Source organism: Pan troglodytes, chromosome 23 (assembly GCF_028858775.2).
Source record: "Pan troglodytes isolate AG18354 chromosome 23, NHGRI_mPanTro3-v2.0_pri, whole genome shotgun sequence".
Lineage (NCBI taxonomy): Eukaryota > Metazoa > Chordata > Mammalia > Primates > Hominidae > Pan > Pan troglodytes.
In genome coordinates, this window is record NC_086016.1 from 31,828,881 (window position 1) to 31,844,883 (window position 16,003).

Below are 16,003 nucleotides of genomic sequence, written 5' to 3' on the forward strand. Positions count from 1 at the left end.
GTACACCCTGAGGTGCTTCTGCTTCATTACCTGCTGAAATTTGGAGACCTCTTCTTCCTGGATAACCTTCAAGATACTCATTGTGCATGCGAGGAATTCCCCGCCCTCCTGGGGGGACTCCACTCCCCAGGCAGGCAAGGTTGGGCAAGGGGAGGGCTGTTGCTGGATTGCCAAAGGGAGCATGGACATTTTTGTTTGGAATTCAGGGTGGGAATGGGACTCACCAGAGTGGCTTCAGTGTTCAACTCACAGTGCGACATAGGACAAGGTGAAGGCCTTCTTGGGAGGCCTCTTCTGGCTCTAGCAAGCAGGTGTTGCTAGGCAGTGTAGAGGGACCCAGGCCGGTCGCTGAGCAGGAAGATGTACCTAACACTGGTGGGCCTGCACATCTTAGGGTATGAGAGCATCGCAGGGGAACCAGGAAACTTGTTAGCTGGTTTTCATGTGTTTAAAAAGAAGACTCGGAGGCAGAGTTTATTTTATGAAGGGCTAGCTTTTTGCCATTTCTTCTGAGCTTTTGCCTTTTCCTTTATGAATACTTCCTGCCTATGGGTGTACTGTAAATGTGATAGCCAGTGAGCTTTCTAGAAGCAGCAGATGGTGAAAGATCCACAGGTGAGGAGCCTGCCCACTGGAGGGGCGAGACAGTGCCCAGGCAGGGCGTGCAGGTGGCAGAGCTGTTTGCATGCCCCGCGGGGTGGCTTCCCAAGCTCTCTGTAGAAAAACTGCCTGAGGGCAAATGGCTCCACTGAGCTGCTACCTGCAGGAAAGAAGCTCAAGGGCTCTCCTCGTCTCACTGCCTGCCTTCCTCACCTGCTGGGAGGAGGGCATTGTGGTGTCTGAGATAAAGGATACCCCCAAGGTGGAAGCAGAGCCATGGGGATGGCTGGGAGGGCCACTCCAGCAGCAGGGAGGAGCATTGTGCAGTAAATTCTGACTCTGGGGCTCCTGTGGGGATTGGAACCCATAGGAATTGCACAATGAGGGTAAAGGATGGGGCGGCAGCAGCCAGGTCTGTCTAAGGGGCAAGCAGCAGTGGCCGAAGGCTCCCAGGGCCCTCGGGCAGCAGCCCTTGCTGACCAGTGCAGCCAGGTCGTGGCTGCCTCCAGCTGGTGGGTCTGCCTTTCCCTCTGACCGCCTCAGTGCCTTCTGGAGGACTGTGGCTCTCTCTCCTGCCCAGTGGCTGTGGTGCCTTCCTACTTCTGTGTGGGCAGACTGATTTCCCTCTCTACCTTTACTTGTGGCTGAGGCGAAGCTCCTGCTCTTGCAAGATAAGAGGTGGGGCTGAGGCGCTGCAGTGCAGCTGGGGTGGGGCTCAGGAAGCACCCCGCCCACCCCAGAGCACTCTGCATCCTAATAAGCACATGCTCAAGTCACTGGAATCTGGTGCTGCTGGCACTGCCAGAACCCTCCCCTAGCACCTCGAGGGGACAGCCAGCATGCTCCTCAGGTGGAGGATCCAGGAATTCTTGGAGCCAACATTGCACAAATGGGCAGGAGCCTCTCAAGGCCCCCACAGCCTGGGCTCCCTGCCTGGGGAAGTGGCCAGGCTTCATGGGGGCATCACTTGGCCCTCCTGGTAGGCATGGAGGCCAGTGCCATACGTGACCTTGCTGTTGCCTGCACCCCTTCCTAACGAGCACCCTGCTCCCCGCTGGAAGGAGAGGAGCCAGGGCTCCTCCCTCCCCAGGGAGGGGAGAAACGTGATGTTGCTATTGGCAATAACAGCTGCCGAGTTCCCACCATGCGCCAGGTGCAGTGTTGAGTGCATCACACGCGGTTCCCAATTCCTCTGCCTGTCACCCCACGAGGAAGGGGCTGCCATCACGCCTGCTTCACGGTGAGGAACTGAGGCTAGAGGGGAGCAAGTGACCTGCCCAGGGCCACACAGCTGGTCAGTGGCCCAGCTGGGCCTTGCACCAGGCAGATGACTGTGCCTGTATCTGACTCAAAGTGGCTGTTCTTTTCAGAAACCTGAGCGGAGATACTGGGCTCACATGCTTTCATTTAAACCCTCTCCCATTTTTGCCCCAGTAGTTATCTGGCAGCTAAATCTCTTCCTCCTTTCTTCCCCAGTGACCATTCTGGTTCCCATCATCACAGGGCACATAACTCCTGGCCCTTCTCCTCTGATTACATTTAGGGAGAAGCCCATACTGACGCAGCTCCCTTCTAGAGGGAGTTCCATTTAGGCAAAAAAGCGCTCTCCATTCCCATCAGAACCGGGCTTTCCAAAGGGCTCTGAAATTGGTTCCACTGAAGAAAGCAGCTGAGCTGCCTCCCCACATTCCGCTTGTTAGTCGGGAACTTCAAGGCCAAAAGATTTGGCAGGATTTAAAGAGTTGCTCTCAAGCTGTCTCATTCTGAGCACACTAATGCTATCTGTCTTCTGATGGTGAAGTGGTGGGTTTGGAGTCTCCCTCCCCTGCCCTTTATGGAGCCGCCGATAGTACCGAGGACTCTTCACATGCAGACTCGAGGGGTCCAGAGAATGGGCCAGACCATCTTGCCGGCCCCATGGCAACCTCCAGAGGAAAGAGGCTCAGAGAGGTCAGGGGTGTCTGCAGTGAGCTGCTGATGGCAGAGAGTGAGCTCTCGGACCTTCTCAGCCCCGTGTGGAGCTCTTGCCTCTCCCGCGAACCTCAGTTTAGTTATCATCATAGCTCACGTCCTGGTCGCTTAACAAACATTGAGCTCCTGATCGGCACATAGCACTAAGCCAGATATTTGGGGGATATGAAGATGAATGGTACAGACACCCTCCCCTCCACCCCTGCACTCCTGTGGGAAGTCCCAGAGCTGGAAATGGAACACAGTCACACCCAAGGCATTGATTTCAGGAGTCAGCAGAGAGCAGGGAGTAGGGAGAGTGCTGGCTCCAGATGCTTCTATCCAGGGAGATGCTGGGAAGTGGCCCAGAGTCAAGGGCTTAGGAGGTTGCAAACCTCACCATGCCAAGAACTCGGTCCCTGATCCACCCCATCCCCTTGCACATCTCCCTGACTGTCCTTCTTTACATTTGCTGGGCAGAGTGCCACCTGTGTGCACCAGCCCTCCCTGCCTGCACCAGCCACACTGAGAAAGCCGTTGCCTCCAGCTCATGGAGAGAAACACCTTCTCAGCTGCCACGTCATGAGCAAGTTTGCTTCGGGACCACCTGGGAAACCAGGAGTAGAAGGGGTAAACTCTTCCTCATCTGCCACAGGCCTGCCTTGCCTCAGGCCACGTCACCTTACCCCAGCCATGTTGCCAGGGCATGAGGACTAAGATGCTTGCCCTGCCAAGCCCGGAGGGGATGAGCAGCCTCAGCTGGTGCCGCCACAGACAGCACACCACAGAGGTGGCTCAGGGGCCCTGGTAGATGGGAATGGGAGAATCTATTAAAATAGGCAGGGATCTCCGGTCCTCTGTCAGGAGGCAATGCTGACGGCTTTTTCCTGCTGGCGTGCCTCTGCCCACCAGCCTTCCCCTTGCACATCCTCATTTGTCACCTCCTAATTTGAATTATTGGGCAAATCCAGCCGCTTATTTGGGACTGACAGCCAACTTCTTGAGCATCTATTTGAACAGCCTTCCCTTTCGCTCCCAGCCACCTTTGAGGTGAGTCCAAGTGGCAGGACAGGACCCTGTGTGACAGAGCGGAGGTCTTGTGCCCTCTCAGCTTCTTCTCTGCTTTCTTACAGCTCACCTTGCAGAGCGCCAAGTCCCGAGTGGCCTTCTTTGAAGAGCTCTAGCAGGTGACCCAGCCACCCCAGGACCTGCCACTTCTCCTGCTCCCGGGACCGCGGGATGGACCAGATACCAAGAGAGCCATCCATAGGGAGCTGGCTGGGGGTTTCCGTGGGAGCTCCAGAACTTTCCCCAGCTGAGTGAAGAGCCCAGCCCCTCTTATGTGCAATTGCCTTGAACTACGACCCTGTAGAGATTTCTCTCATGGCGTTCTAGTTCTCTGACCTGAGTCTTTGTTTTAAGAAGTATTTGTCTTCCTTTGTCTAATGTGGGATTCCTGACTCCCTTCGTCCAAGGCACCATGGTGTGTGTGTGTCTTGCACTCCAGAGCTGACCTCCACCGCCCAGCCTGGGAAGTCATTGTAGGGAGTGAGATACTGAAGCCCTGAGAAGCCAGTGCCATCATCCCCACCCCGCCCAGGGTTCTGGAACATTCATTCCCCCACCGGTGAGGACCTGGCGTGCAGCGAAGCAGCCCAGCCCGGCGGATCCCAGGCCCAGCACGCCTGCCGGCTTCTCATCGTCAGGGAGCCCGCCCAGAGCTCGTGACGAGCAAGTGCTGGGTCCCCGCCAGGCACCCCGAGGCGGCGCTCTGGCTGGCAGCTGGTGGGGAATAGGCAGGGCAGCTGTGGCTGGGGAGAGACTTTAGGCAGAAGCTGTGATGCAGGCTGACTGCCAGCCGAGGGGCTGGGTAGTGCCGTGCGGGAGCTGATGGTACAGGGCACTCGCTGTCCCCCTCCGGCCACCCTAGACCAGGGTCCGAGAGGCAGGCAGGGGCCACTCATGTCTTCCCCATTGCCCGACGCCCATAGACGCTCCTTCCTGTGTGGGGCTGGGGTACTCCCTGGTCGTACTGCAGTCAGCACCCGTAACCCGGCTATGACCAGGGATCCGTAAGCCCTGTGGCTCCACAGGTGCTGCTTCTCACTGGCCCAGACTCCGAGCTCCACCGGCCCAGCCTGCACGGCCCATCTGCTTCACCTTCCCTCCCAGCCACGTGCCAGTGGCCACAGCCCACTTCCCAACCCACTGTTGTACCCAGGCCTCACTTTGCTGTTGCCCTTGTCCCTCTTCGGGCCCTGAATTTTCTGTTCCCTGGGGGCCAGCCAGGGCCCTTTGTGCCCCTCCCAGCACAGGCCTGATGCAGGTGTCCACTCACAGGTGGCGCTCACCTAGGCTGTCACAGGACCCACCTCCATGCCAGGCAACAGAGGGCCACAGAACCACCCCCACGGCTCACTCCTTGGTCTGGGGCCACCTTCTTGCCCTTTCTTTTTTTTTTTTTTCGAGATGGAGTCTCTCTCTGTCACCCAGGTGGGAGTGTGGTGGCACAATCTCGGCTCACTGCAACCTCCACCTCCTGAGTTCAAGCAATTCTCCTGCCTCAGCCTCCCAAGTAGCTGGGACTACAGGCATGCACCACCACACTTGGCCAATGTTCTGTATTTTTAATAGGGATGGGGTTTTGCCATGTTAGCTAGGCTGGTCTCAAACTCACACCTGGGATTACAGGCATGAGCCACTGCACCCAGCCCCTTCTTGCCCTTTCTTTTCTCCATGGCTGATGCTGCTGTGGCCAGCCAGGGCCCTTGAGATCCTTCCAGTTTGGCTGTTATGCAAAGCAAGTGATTTGTCTTAATCAGATAAAAGATGGAGGCTATGGGGGCCTCAAGATTTTTGGAGAGCAGAGGTGGTCTCTGGCAATTCCATCTGGTTTTGAGAAACTTAGCAGCTCACAGAGCACAGAGATCCTGCCTTCTTCCTACTATCAGGCTGACCTAATGGGGTTGGGCTGCTCGGCAACTGCTTGGGTCACCTTGCCCCAGGGAAACCAGCCCTGGGTGCCACCCAGCCACTTAGGGTCTACAGGGTGGGACTCCAGACCTAGAGCGTAAGTATGGATGTTGTGGCCCTGTGTCTTCCTAGTGTGACCCAGCCAGGAGCGGAAGCTTCAGGCGTTTGTAAAGTGAGGTCTGGCTCTGCCTCCTCCGTTTTTTTTTCTGTTTCTGTTTCTGGTTTTTTTTTTTTGTTTTGTTTTGTTTTGTTTTTGAGATGGAGTCTCGCTCTGTCGCCCAGGCTGGAGTGCAGTGTCACGATCTCAGCTCACTGCAACCTCCGCCTCCCAGGTACAAGAGATTCTCCTGCCTCAGCCTCCCGAGTAGCTGGGACTACAAGCGTGTGCCACCCATGCCTGGCTAATTTTTGTATTTTTAGTAGAGATGGGGTTTCGCCATGTTAGCCAGACTGGTCTCGAACTCCTGACCTCAGGTGATCCTCCCGCCCCGACTTCCCAAAATTCTGGGATTATAGGCGTGAGCCACCATGCCCGGTCTCTTCTCAGTCTTGAAGCCCATCCCTGGATTTCCACCGGGAGTTACTTTCCTCCTGACCTGTAAATTTGTTCTTTAACAATGGCTGCAGGCGGGAGCATATGGTGGTTTATAAAAACGCTGTCGGGCTTTGTTTCCTTCTTTAGCTGCTGTGTGTACTTCTGAAGTCTGGGAAGTGCCAAGCCACGCGGCCTCAAGGGAGCTGGCTGGTGTTTGAGCTGTGGCAGAAGCACCTGGGGCTCCAGGGAGCAGGCTGGGAACTGCAGGACCTTGCTCAGCCAGGGGCACTTCCCCCTGCTTGAGGCAGGAATACCGAGGTGCCTCCCCACAGATGGAGAAGGTGGAGAGGAGGATGGGCCTCAGGAGCATCTCAAGCCCCAGTAGCAGGAGAAAGAAAGAAAGAGATGCTTGGTTTTCACAGACTGGTTCCTGTGGCTGGGATGACTGCATCCTTTTTTTTTTTTTTTTTTTTTTTGAGACGGAGTTTTTGCCTTTGTCGCCCAGGCTGGAGTGCAATGGCGTGATCTCGGCTCACCGCAACCTCCGCCTCCCGGATTCAAGCAATTCTCCTGCCTCAGCCTCCCGAGTAGCTGGGATTACAGGCACGCACCTCCACGTCCGGCTAATTTTGTATTTTTAGTAGAGACGGGGTTTCTCCATGTTGGTCAGGCTGGTCTCAAACTCCCAACCTCAGGTGATCTGCCCACCTCGGCCTCCCAAAGTGGCGGGATTACAGGCATGAGCCACTGCGCTTGGCCAGACTGCGTCCTTTTTAAGCGAACATTTTAGGGCCTGGGAGTTTGTCAAGTAAGGAAGTCTCAAGCCCATAGAGCAGCATCCTGACCACGGTGGTTTCATTACGAGCCCTTCTGCTGGCTCTCAGGCAGAAGCCCCACAGCACCGGGACCATTCATGAGGTCACTGCCCAGCTCATGATGTCCGCGAGGCTGTCCTTTTGGCCAGTAGCCGTGTGCAGCTGTGTGGCACAGACGGCTTCGTTCATCCTGATCAAGGCCCCACCTCAGCCACAGCAGTCCCCCCAACCTGTGTTGTCCACCCTATTATTCATGTACCTGCCAGGCCCTGCTAGACAGCACCCCGTGGCATTACATAACACTTCATGAGTGGCTGTGTCTTGTAATTTTGGGGACAGGTTTCTCTCTTTCCCTCTCTTTTTTTTGTCAACCAGCTGCAGTGTCTAAGTGTTCCTCACTGACAGGGTGGGGCCTCACCACCCCTGGAGGGAGCAGTGTTGGCAGGGAGACAGCCTGGCCCAGTGACCCTGGGCCCAAGCCAGCCCCTCCAGGGCTTTCAGGGAAGCGCCATCCATTTTCAAAGATGTCAAACGTCACTTCTTCCTGTAGGGCCCGAGTCCTGCCTCCTGTCAGGGCCAGATCATAGAAGGCTATTTTCTATTCTGGGGAACGATTGTAACTTAAATGATTGTTTTAATAAAAATTCTAAGCTGGAAAATACTTGCCTTGGGCTTCCTCAGTTTGCCTGTTGCTCAGGCCATTGAGGCGTCAAGAACACGGCTGGGTGGTGGGGCTGTCTTGTGGTTCTGTGGAGAAATGAGCCCTCTGCTGTCCCTCACTGCTTGGGCCTTCACCTCTGGCCCCTTGTCTTTGGTGGCAAAAGAATCACCTCCTTCCACAGACCCCTAATGACACCTTCGCCAGGGAACTGCCTCCCTCTTCCTGGGGGCACTTGAGGGGTGGCAAGGGCCCTGCATGGCGTCCCAGCACTCCATTTCCTCTCTGTGGTCCCTGCCCATCCGTGATTTCAGACCAGAGAACTAGGGAGCTGGGCTGGGTGATCCTTCCAGACATTTCTGTTTTCGGCGTTCCAGGCTCTGGGGGTGCATGCAGAGCCCCTGGGGCCCAGGCGCTGTCTGCAGAGTAAATGAGGCGTAGCCACTGTCAGGGCTATGCGACATTTGCACTTGAAGTTGGAAAGCACCACTGCAGAGCTTATAGTTTGGGTTTTGCTTCTGTTTTCTTAAGCAACAAAAGTCCTTTATTAAGACCAAAACTTCTATAGGATAACTCTGTCCCAAAGCACTGCAGCCCCAGTTGGAGAGTCAGACAGCACAGTGTGGCTGCCAGGACTTCTAAGGGACACACTCGACACACTTGTCAGGACATACTTCAGGTTTCCATTGCACAAGCCAGTGAGGAAAACAGCCTATCAAAATACACAACGTCTTTCCAAAATGTTCTGAGTTATACATAACTTGTGTTTGTTTTTTTTTTTTAGAAAGATGTTTGAAGTGGATAAACTAAAGAATATGAAAAGTTTTTTCTTTTTTCTTTTTTTTTTTTTGAGACAGAGTCTCACTGTGTCACTCAGGCTGGAGTGCAGTGGCCTGATCTCAGGTCACTGCAACCTCTGCCTCCCCGGTTCAAGTGATTCTGCTGCCTCAGCCTCCTGAGTAGCTGGGATTACAGGCACCTGCCACCATGCCCAGCTAATTTTTTTGTATTTTTAGTAGAGACAGGGTTTCACCATGTTGGCCAGGCTGGTCTCGAACTCCTGACCTCAAGCAATCTGCCCGCCTCGGCCTCCCAAAGTGCTGGGATTACAGGCGTGAGCCACCATGCCCGGCAAGAATATGAAAAGTTTTAACAATTTGTTGTTAGCTTTGAATATATAGAATTGGTCAACCTGGGCCACATAGAGAGACCCCATGTCTACAAAAAAATTTAAAAATTAGCCAGGTGTGGTGGCTGCACCTATAGGCCCAGCTTTTTGGGAGGCTGAGGTGGGAAGATCACTTAAACCTGGGAGTGTGAGGCTGTAGTGAGTCAAGATCATGCCACTGCGCTCCAGCCTGGGTAACAGCGAGACTGTCTCAAAAAAAAAAAGTGACAGAGTGAGACCATCTCAAAAAAAAAAGGTAACTAATTAGACTTTTTATTAGATGAATAATATAAACTCATTTTGCAAATGTAGATTGTTATTTTTAGTAATTGAAAGCAGTTTGATTTCCTCCGTAGTCTAAGCCAAAGAAAGCACTTTGAAAAATATTGGTCATTTAAAGCCGTCCAGGCAATATTTTTACCTAACCTTTCTATTAAAGACAACCCGACGCCCCCCTACCCCCACCAAAATAGTAAATGTGACCTGAGGTCAGAGGTCCCTGCTAAGTAGAGTTAGAATTACTAATACCAGAGTTCCAATGACTGATTCTAATGGTATTTTGGTATCGAGGAGATCGGTTGAATTCTTTGCTGTTTTTTCTAGTCTGTAGTGACCCTGCTGTAAATGCAAAGCGGGGGGCCAGACCTCAGTGCTTCACTGTGGCATTTGCCGCCAGTCCCATCGGAGCCCCAAGTGGCTCATTCTGGCCTCCCTGCTAGCACTTCATTCTTTGCCTTTGGTCCTCGCCTGAGTGGGGAGTGCCTGGCAGCTGTTCCCCAGGGCTGCCTACCCCAGAAGCCTTCATGTGGCAGAGAGGATAAGGAGCCACCCACATATAATGAAGAGTTGGCAGCGAAACTCTGGGGGGAAAGGTATTGGCGAGAAGACTGCTGTGACTGTATCTAATCCAATTTCTTAGCCGTCTGGGGAAGAGAAAGTCGGGCACCCGCATGTTCTCCGTCTCCCTTTCAGACAGCCCAGGCAGCGTCATCTCCAGCAGAGAGAGGGAGGCCAAGGGCTCCTCTCCCCCTCCCCTGCCAGGCTGTGTGGGGCTCCCTGGCAGCCTGTCATTACTGCATTATGGCAGGATCCTAGCCGCAGCCCCAGCTCCGGTAGGGAGACCGCAGCTCGCTTCCAGAGAGATGGCTCTGGACCTCTGCGCCGTGATGGGAGCACCTGGGGAAAATTACAGGGCCGTTAATCTGCCCAGCAAGGACTCGAGCTGACTCGGAGAGGAACCCCTGCCGTGTCCTCTCCTGGTTTCCACTTGATGCCCATTTCTCACCAAGTTGGTGGCCCCAGAATAGCACCTGGCATTTTGCCTCTGAGCTGAAATCAAGACTTCTCTTGAAGGGCTCCGCAGTGGGAGCAGCCAGAGGCATCTCGCCCCTCCCCTAAGCCACACTTGCCCAGGGCAGAGAGGTGGAGGGCACCTGGCTCTTCCTTCCCCACAAGGGCCAGACCTTCCACCCCCTGTGAAGACAGTTGACAGTGAGGCCTCTGGGTACCCCGGGGATGTTGTCAGGATAACGTGAAAAACAGGAACAAAATGCACTCAGGTTTCTAAGAAAAGGGGTGTGGACCTGTCGCAGTGTTACCGTAACTTACAAGTAATAGACGCAGCTGGCCTGAAGAAAGGTAAAATCTCTACCATTAGCTGCAGGGGGAGCTGGGGAAACGGCACAGCTGAGAGGCTAAGAGCCCTCCTTGCCTCAGAACACAGACAAACCTGTGTTCCTGCTCGGCCACTGACCAGCCATGTGAGCCTACGTAAATTGCCCAGTCTATTGGGCACTGCAGTTTCTTCATCTGTAAAATGGGAATTTTGTAGGGTTTTGTGGGGATTACGAATGCCCAGAAAGCTCTAAGCACCTTGCCTAGATGTGCGTCACCACTTGGTACACGGTGGCTTTTTTTCTGATACTTCTTTTGGGGGCAGAGGGCAAGAGGAAGCAGAGGAAAGAGCCATAGTGACTCAGGGGATGTCACAGCTCAGAGGGATCAGGCCCACTCACGGCTCCCCTGTGGCCTCCATCCCCTCCACCTGCACCCTGAGCTTAATGAGCCTGCAGCTGGTCTGTTTGTCCGAGCCCATGTTTGCCCAGTGCCAGCTGCAAAGCCCGAGAAATGATAGATAACTCCGGGCTGGAGCTGCCTGCGAAGGATGTTCTCATTTTGTCCCATTAATACTGGCTGCTCAGGTCAATAATTGACTGGAGGCTCAGGGTGGGAGAGAACCAGGTGGGCCACACTGTGCACATGAGCTCTTCCCTGAGCCTGTGAGTACCTGGGCTGTAAAAACCCAACTGCAGACGCCAGGGAGGCACGGGAGTGACCTAATTTTCTCTTATCAGGCATAAGGAAGAAGACCCATGGAGCCTTGCCCATTTCTGATATAAATAATGTCATTCCCCATCTGCCTGCTCAGGGAGGAAGGGGCAGCCTTTGATCTGAAGGAATTAAGTCGGTAAACAAAGCAAAGAAGGCTGCTGAGGTGTCCCAGGCAGGCACCTGCTGTGCCATTTACCCTGAGAGAGAGAGAGAGAGGAGTTAAATTTGGAGGAGTGGAGTGGACCGACAGGGACAGCCCAGCCTCAGGCCAGCCCTCCCCAGATCTCTGAAGTCTCCCTTTATCCCCAGCTGAGCCAGGCAGCGCCTCCCCAGGAACCCTGGCACACCCCTGCTGTGGCAAGCTGCGCATGGTGTCTCCATCCTCCCCAGCAGGGGCCCTCCTTGGGCCCTGGGGATTTTCAGCAGAGGATAATTCCCAGGGAATATATCTGAGAAAGTCAAGTGCTCTGGGATGAGCAGATTAGCCTGGAGCCCGGGGCTGGAGAGGAGCTCCACTCTGGGAGGACGGGGCCCTGTCTGTCGCAGCAGAAGGCAGCTCAATGGTCCAGCCTGCGCTTCAGGCCAGCTGGCTGTGGGCTCTGATCCCCTGCAGCTCTCCGCCTGTTGCTGTGTGGCCTTGAGTAAGTCCCTTCCACTCTCTGGGCTTCCATGCCTTGGCTATAGAAGGTCAGGTTTGGACCAGCAGAACTCGAGGCCCCCTTAGGTTCCAACTCCACAGACTGTTCCCCCGAGGTCCCCCAAGGCCGTGTCAAGCCAGCTTCACCTTCCAAGGAGCCAAAATGGGAGTGACTGGCCCAGGATACCGCAGGAGTGGCTATGGCTACGGCCATGGCCGGGAGCCGGAGTGGAACCAGGTGCCCTGCAGGGACCCCAGTCTGGGGCCTGTGTTAGAGCTCCCACCACATCCCTCCTTTCTCTTGGACCCACTATCCTCTGGCACAAATTCGGGAGGGGCCACCGTGCTGCCAGCCCCCGAGCTCAAGTGAAAGGCAGTAGGCGCCAGGGCAGGGATTGGCATGGCCACTCTGGGTTTTCCTCTTGAGCAACCAGGCCCAGCGCCTGTCAGCCCAGGTGGCAGTGGGGGGTGGCAGGAGCCGCAGCGTCGGCCGGGCCTGCTGTGACAGTTGCTCTGCCCCGAAACCCATGGGACCTCCCTTCTTTGCCCACGCCTTCATCCTTCCCCCTCCTCACTCGCCAGCCTTCCGCACCCAGCCCGAGTTCCTGAGTTCCTGAGGCTGAATCTATTAAGTCCTTCATATTAACCAGCAAAGGGGGAAACAACCCTCTTTCATCTTAACTGGAGTGAATTTGCATTAACACCTGGGGAGTTCTGTTTGCCTTGAGAAGGCGCATTGCTATTCTGAGCCGCACACGCTGTGGGGTTAGTGCAGTATCCTATTCTTTTATTAATACGGCTTTCCTCTCCTCCCTCCTCTTTTCCCATGGAAGGGGGAGAGCGGCTGGGGATGCCAGGGCTCCCCACATCACGTAGGAAGAGCCCCTGGAAATGCCAAGATGGGAGAGCAGCTCCCAGCTGGGGCAGATTCTTCCCCTCAGAAGATGGTGGGGGCAGCTCCCAGCCCCAGTCCAGAGTCCCCTCCCTGCTGTGTCCAGTGCATGCTGTGTGTAGGGTGGAGAACCCTGCAAGGCAGGGCTCAGGGAAACACCCCACCCTCAGGAGCTCCTCAGGGCAGGGAAGGTATGGGGAGGGGGACACCAGGGGGCCAAGAGCTGTGGATACTCAAGGATGACCTCCACTGGGCTCAGGGGCCCCGCGAGGTCTCTCCCCCAGCGTTACAGGGGAGCCTGACTTGGTGGCTGCTGCGTGTCTGCCCCAAGCGTGCTGCTTCTGACCCTCTGGTGACAGGACTGGTATTAGCCACCTTCGGTCCTGTCCAGGCTGGAGCACATGGGTGCAATTTAGGATGCTCAAGAGTGCCTGGGAAATGCTGAGTCTAGGATGGGGGTGGGTTGGGCAAACCTTGGTTTTCAGGTCTCAGACCTGGAGATCAAGTTCAAGGTTCTAGAAAGAGAGAAGTTTAAGGCAGGGGAGGGAACATGAAGAGTGAATGCCTCCCCAGGACCCCTCACCCCCGAACTCCTGACCACCCCACCATCCTCCCCTCACCTCACCCCCCACCTCCTGACCACCCCACCACCCTCCCCTCCCCTCCCACCTCCTGATCACCCCGCCACCCTCCCCTCCCCTCCTACCTCCTAACCACCTCGCCCCCCTCCCCTCCCCTCACCCCCACCTCCTGACCACCCCGCCACCCTCCCCTCTCCTCCTCCCCACCTCCTGACCACCCCTTCACCCTCCCCTCACCCCCCCACCTCCTGAGCACCTCACCCCCCTCCCCTCCCCTCACCCCCACCTCCTGACCACCCCGCCACCCTCCGCTCCCCTCCTCCCCACCTCCTGACCACCCCACCACCCTCCCCTCACCCCCCACCTCTTGACCACCCCGCCACCCTCCCCTCCCCTCCCCCCACCTCCTGACCACTCTGCCACCCTCCCCTCGCCCCCCACCTCCTGACCACACCACCACCCTCCCCTCACCCCCGACCTCCTGACCACCCTGCCACCCTCCCCTCCCTCCACCTCCTGACCACCCCGCCACCCTCCCCTCCCCTCCCCCCACCTCCTGACCACCCCACCACCCTCCCCTCAACCCCCACCTCCTGACCATCCCATGAGATGGCGAAGGGGAGAAAGGTGCAGGGCAGATGGGGGTGGGGAGCTGGGGCAGAGAAGGGGTCCCATGAGGACCGTGGGTGAACTGGGGATGGGGGTGTCCGGGCCCCCCAGTGCTGCTCAGAGTTAAGAACTTGGCCTCTCAGCCTCACATTCCTCTCCTGAATGACGGAGTGCATTCAGAATCCACCACAGGGTCGCTGTGGGGTTGAATGAGATCACAGGGACCGGTTCTGAGCCAGTGCCGGCTGCAGTGAGAGTTTATTAAACAAGGCCTGCCGCTGCGTGGTTATGGCTGTTTACTCTTAGCTTGTCCTGAGCCAGTTATCAAAGGAGACAGCTCAGGGTTGGGAGGGCAGTGGGCCAGGAGGGGTCCTCACACGGCTGCGCCTTGACTCCTGGGCCCTGGGCCCATCTCTAGACCACCCTAAATGGCCCCCCCAGTAAAGAAACGGGCAACCCTCCCAGCAACGGGCATCAGTCCATTGTATGTTGACAGCAGGAGAGGGGCTGGTGGTTGCAGATGTCCCCAGGGGGGTGACAGCTTCAGCTGGCCGGACACAGCCCCTCCTCAGGGATTGGTGGGAGAGTCTGGAGGCTCTGGAGACCCTGGACTGGTATCAGCATTTCATGGGCATCCCCAGCCCCTCTGGCAGCCTGCCAGCCCCCACTCACTACTGGACCCATGCCAGGTGCCACGGCTGCACTCTCCAGTGACATTTACCAGCTGGGAAGTGGCCACGGAGACGTGAAATCAATGTGGCCTGTGGCTAGCCCACTTCATTAGAGCCGGCTCAGCTCCACTGGGTAGGGCAGCACAGGCTAAGCGCAGCCCCCTCTCCAAGCCTCCCAGCTCCTCCTGGACCCACCTGCTTGGCTGATGGGCCCCGTTCCAACCCCAGCACTGATCCTGTGTGCGTGGGGTTGGGGCCACAATGTCTTCTGAATGCCTGCTCTGGCCAGGCCCTAGGGAGGATGAAAAGAACGCCAGCAGTGACCTGAGTGGGCCTCGGCACACTTGGTCTCTCCCTAATCCTCACAGCAGTACCCAGAGGAGGCGGCGACCATTAGGCACACTAGGGCCCAGTGAATGCCAGCAGCTCCCACTTAGGCCTTACCTGGAGTCATCACCAGAGACCCCCATGAGAGCCCCATACAGTTACCATTATCCCCATGTAAGACAGAGGAGGAAACTGAGGCTCAGGGAGGCCAACTGACTTCTCGGAGCTGGGACTTGAACCTTGTCCTCCTCATGTGCCTGGCTCATTCAGCAACTCAACTTCAGAGAAGAATCCCCCCAGCCCCACCCCGCTCAGAGTGGGTGGGACAGGAGACCCTCCCCTCACATTGCCTGGGTGCAGCCCACGACCCTCTGAGGGGGCTCAGCAGTGGGAGGCCCAGGGGGGCTCGGTATGGGCTAAGCGGGGGTGGTCCCGGTCTTGGCCTTCCCCTCCTCACGGCAGGGGAGGAACCTGGGATGTGGGACTGGGCTCGGTGCTCCCTGGTGAGGAGGAAAGAACCCAAGTCTGGGGAGCAGATGCTGCTCTGCCTCCTCCAGCTGGGGGCCCCAAGCAAGACACTTCACCTCTTTGTGCTCCAGTTTGCTCAGCTAGAAAACGGGGTCACCGATGTCTGCCTTGGATGAGTAAGTAAGATGATGTACTTACAGTGCTTGCACAGCGCCTGGCACAGAGTGAGGACCCAGAATGCCAGGGAGCTCGAGCCACCAGAAGGGATGATGTCCCATAACATTTGCGTTTATCTGGCAGGCCTATGCAGATGCAAAACTCAGACTGAGCCACATGTAACCTCCAGAGTGCCCAGGGTGAGCTGGTGGCCCAAGCCTACTTGTCTGGCCCCCATCCCCAGCACCATGCCCAGCACAGCACCTGGGACGTAGTAGGTGCTCAGGACATATCTACTCAGTGAATAAATGAGTGTCTGTTTACCCATCTCGAGCATCTCAGTGCCTGAGAAACTCATCCCACTCCCAGGCTGCTGTGCAATTCAGGTGAAATGATGGCTTGGAAAGGGCTTGTTTTTATAATTAAAATGCAGAGAAGGAGGAAGAGGGAGGCAGTGACTTCCCAGCAAATGGGCGTGGGGGCTGGGAGAGGGTATGGGGCCTGATGTCCCCCTGGCCAGCTGGTTGGGCCAGCTGAGCTGTAATCACCACGGGCTGATCATCACTCAGCCACCCTACTCCCCACGCCTCTCTGGCCAGGAGGAGCATCCGTCAAAGTCTCCTTCCCCATGA

The 16,003-nt window shown here is 56.3% G+C and overlaps 1 protein-coding gene across 10 annotated transcripts in view; it reads left to right on the top strand.

Annotated features, from left to right (window-relative positions):
- Positions 1-7,532, top strand: part of NF2 (NF2, moesin-ezrin-radixin like (MERLIN) tumor suppressor) — a 97,804-nt gene extending 90,272 nt beyond the window's left edge. For 9 of the 10 annotated variants that reach the window (XM_016938924.4, XM_016938923.4, XM_016938922.4 and 6 more), the window contains one exon: positions 3,684-7,532. Coding sequence is in view for 4 of the 10 variants with exons in the window: in XM_016938922.4 (XP_016794411.2) it covers positions 3,684-3,734 (51 nt within the window). In the remaining 6 variants the exon portion in view is untranslated. The remainder of the gene's footprint in view (positions 1-3,683) is intronic. The other variant, XM_054675673.2, reaches the window with a different exon arrangement.
- Positions 7,533-16,003: the final 8,471 nt, after the last annotated feature.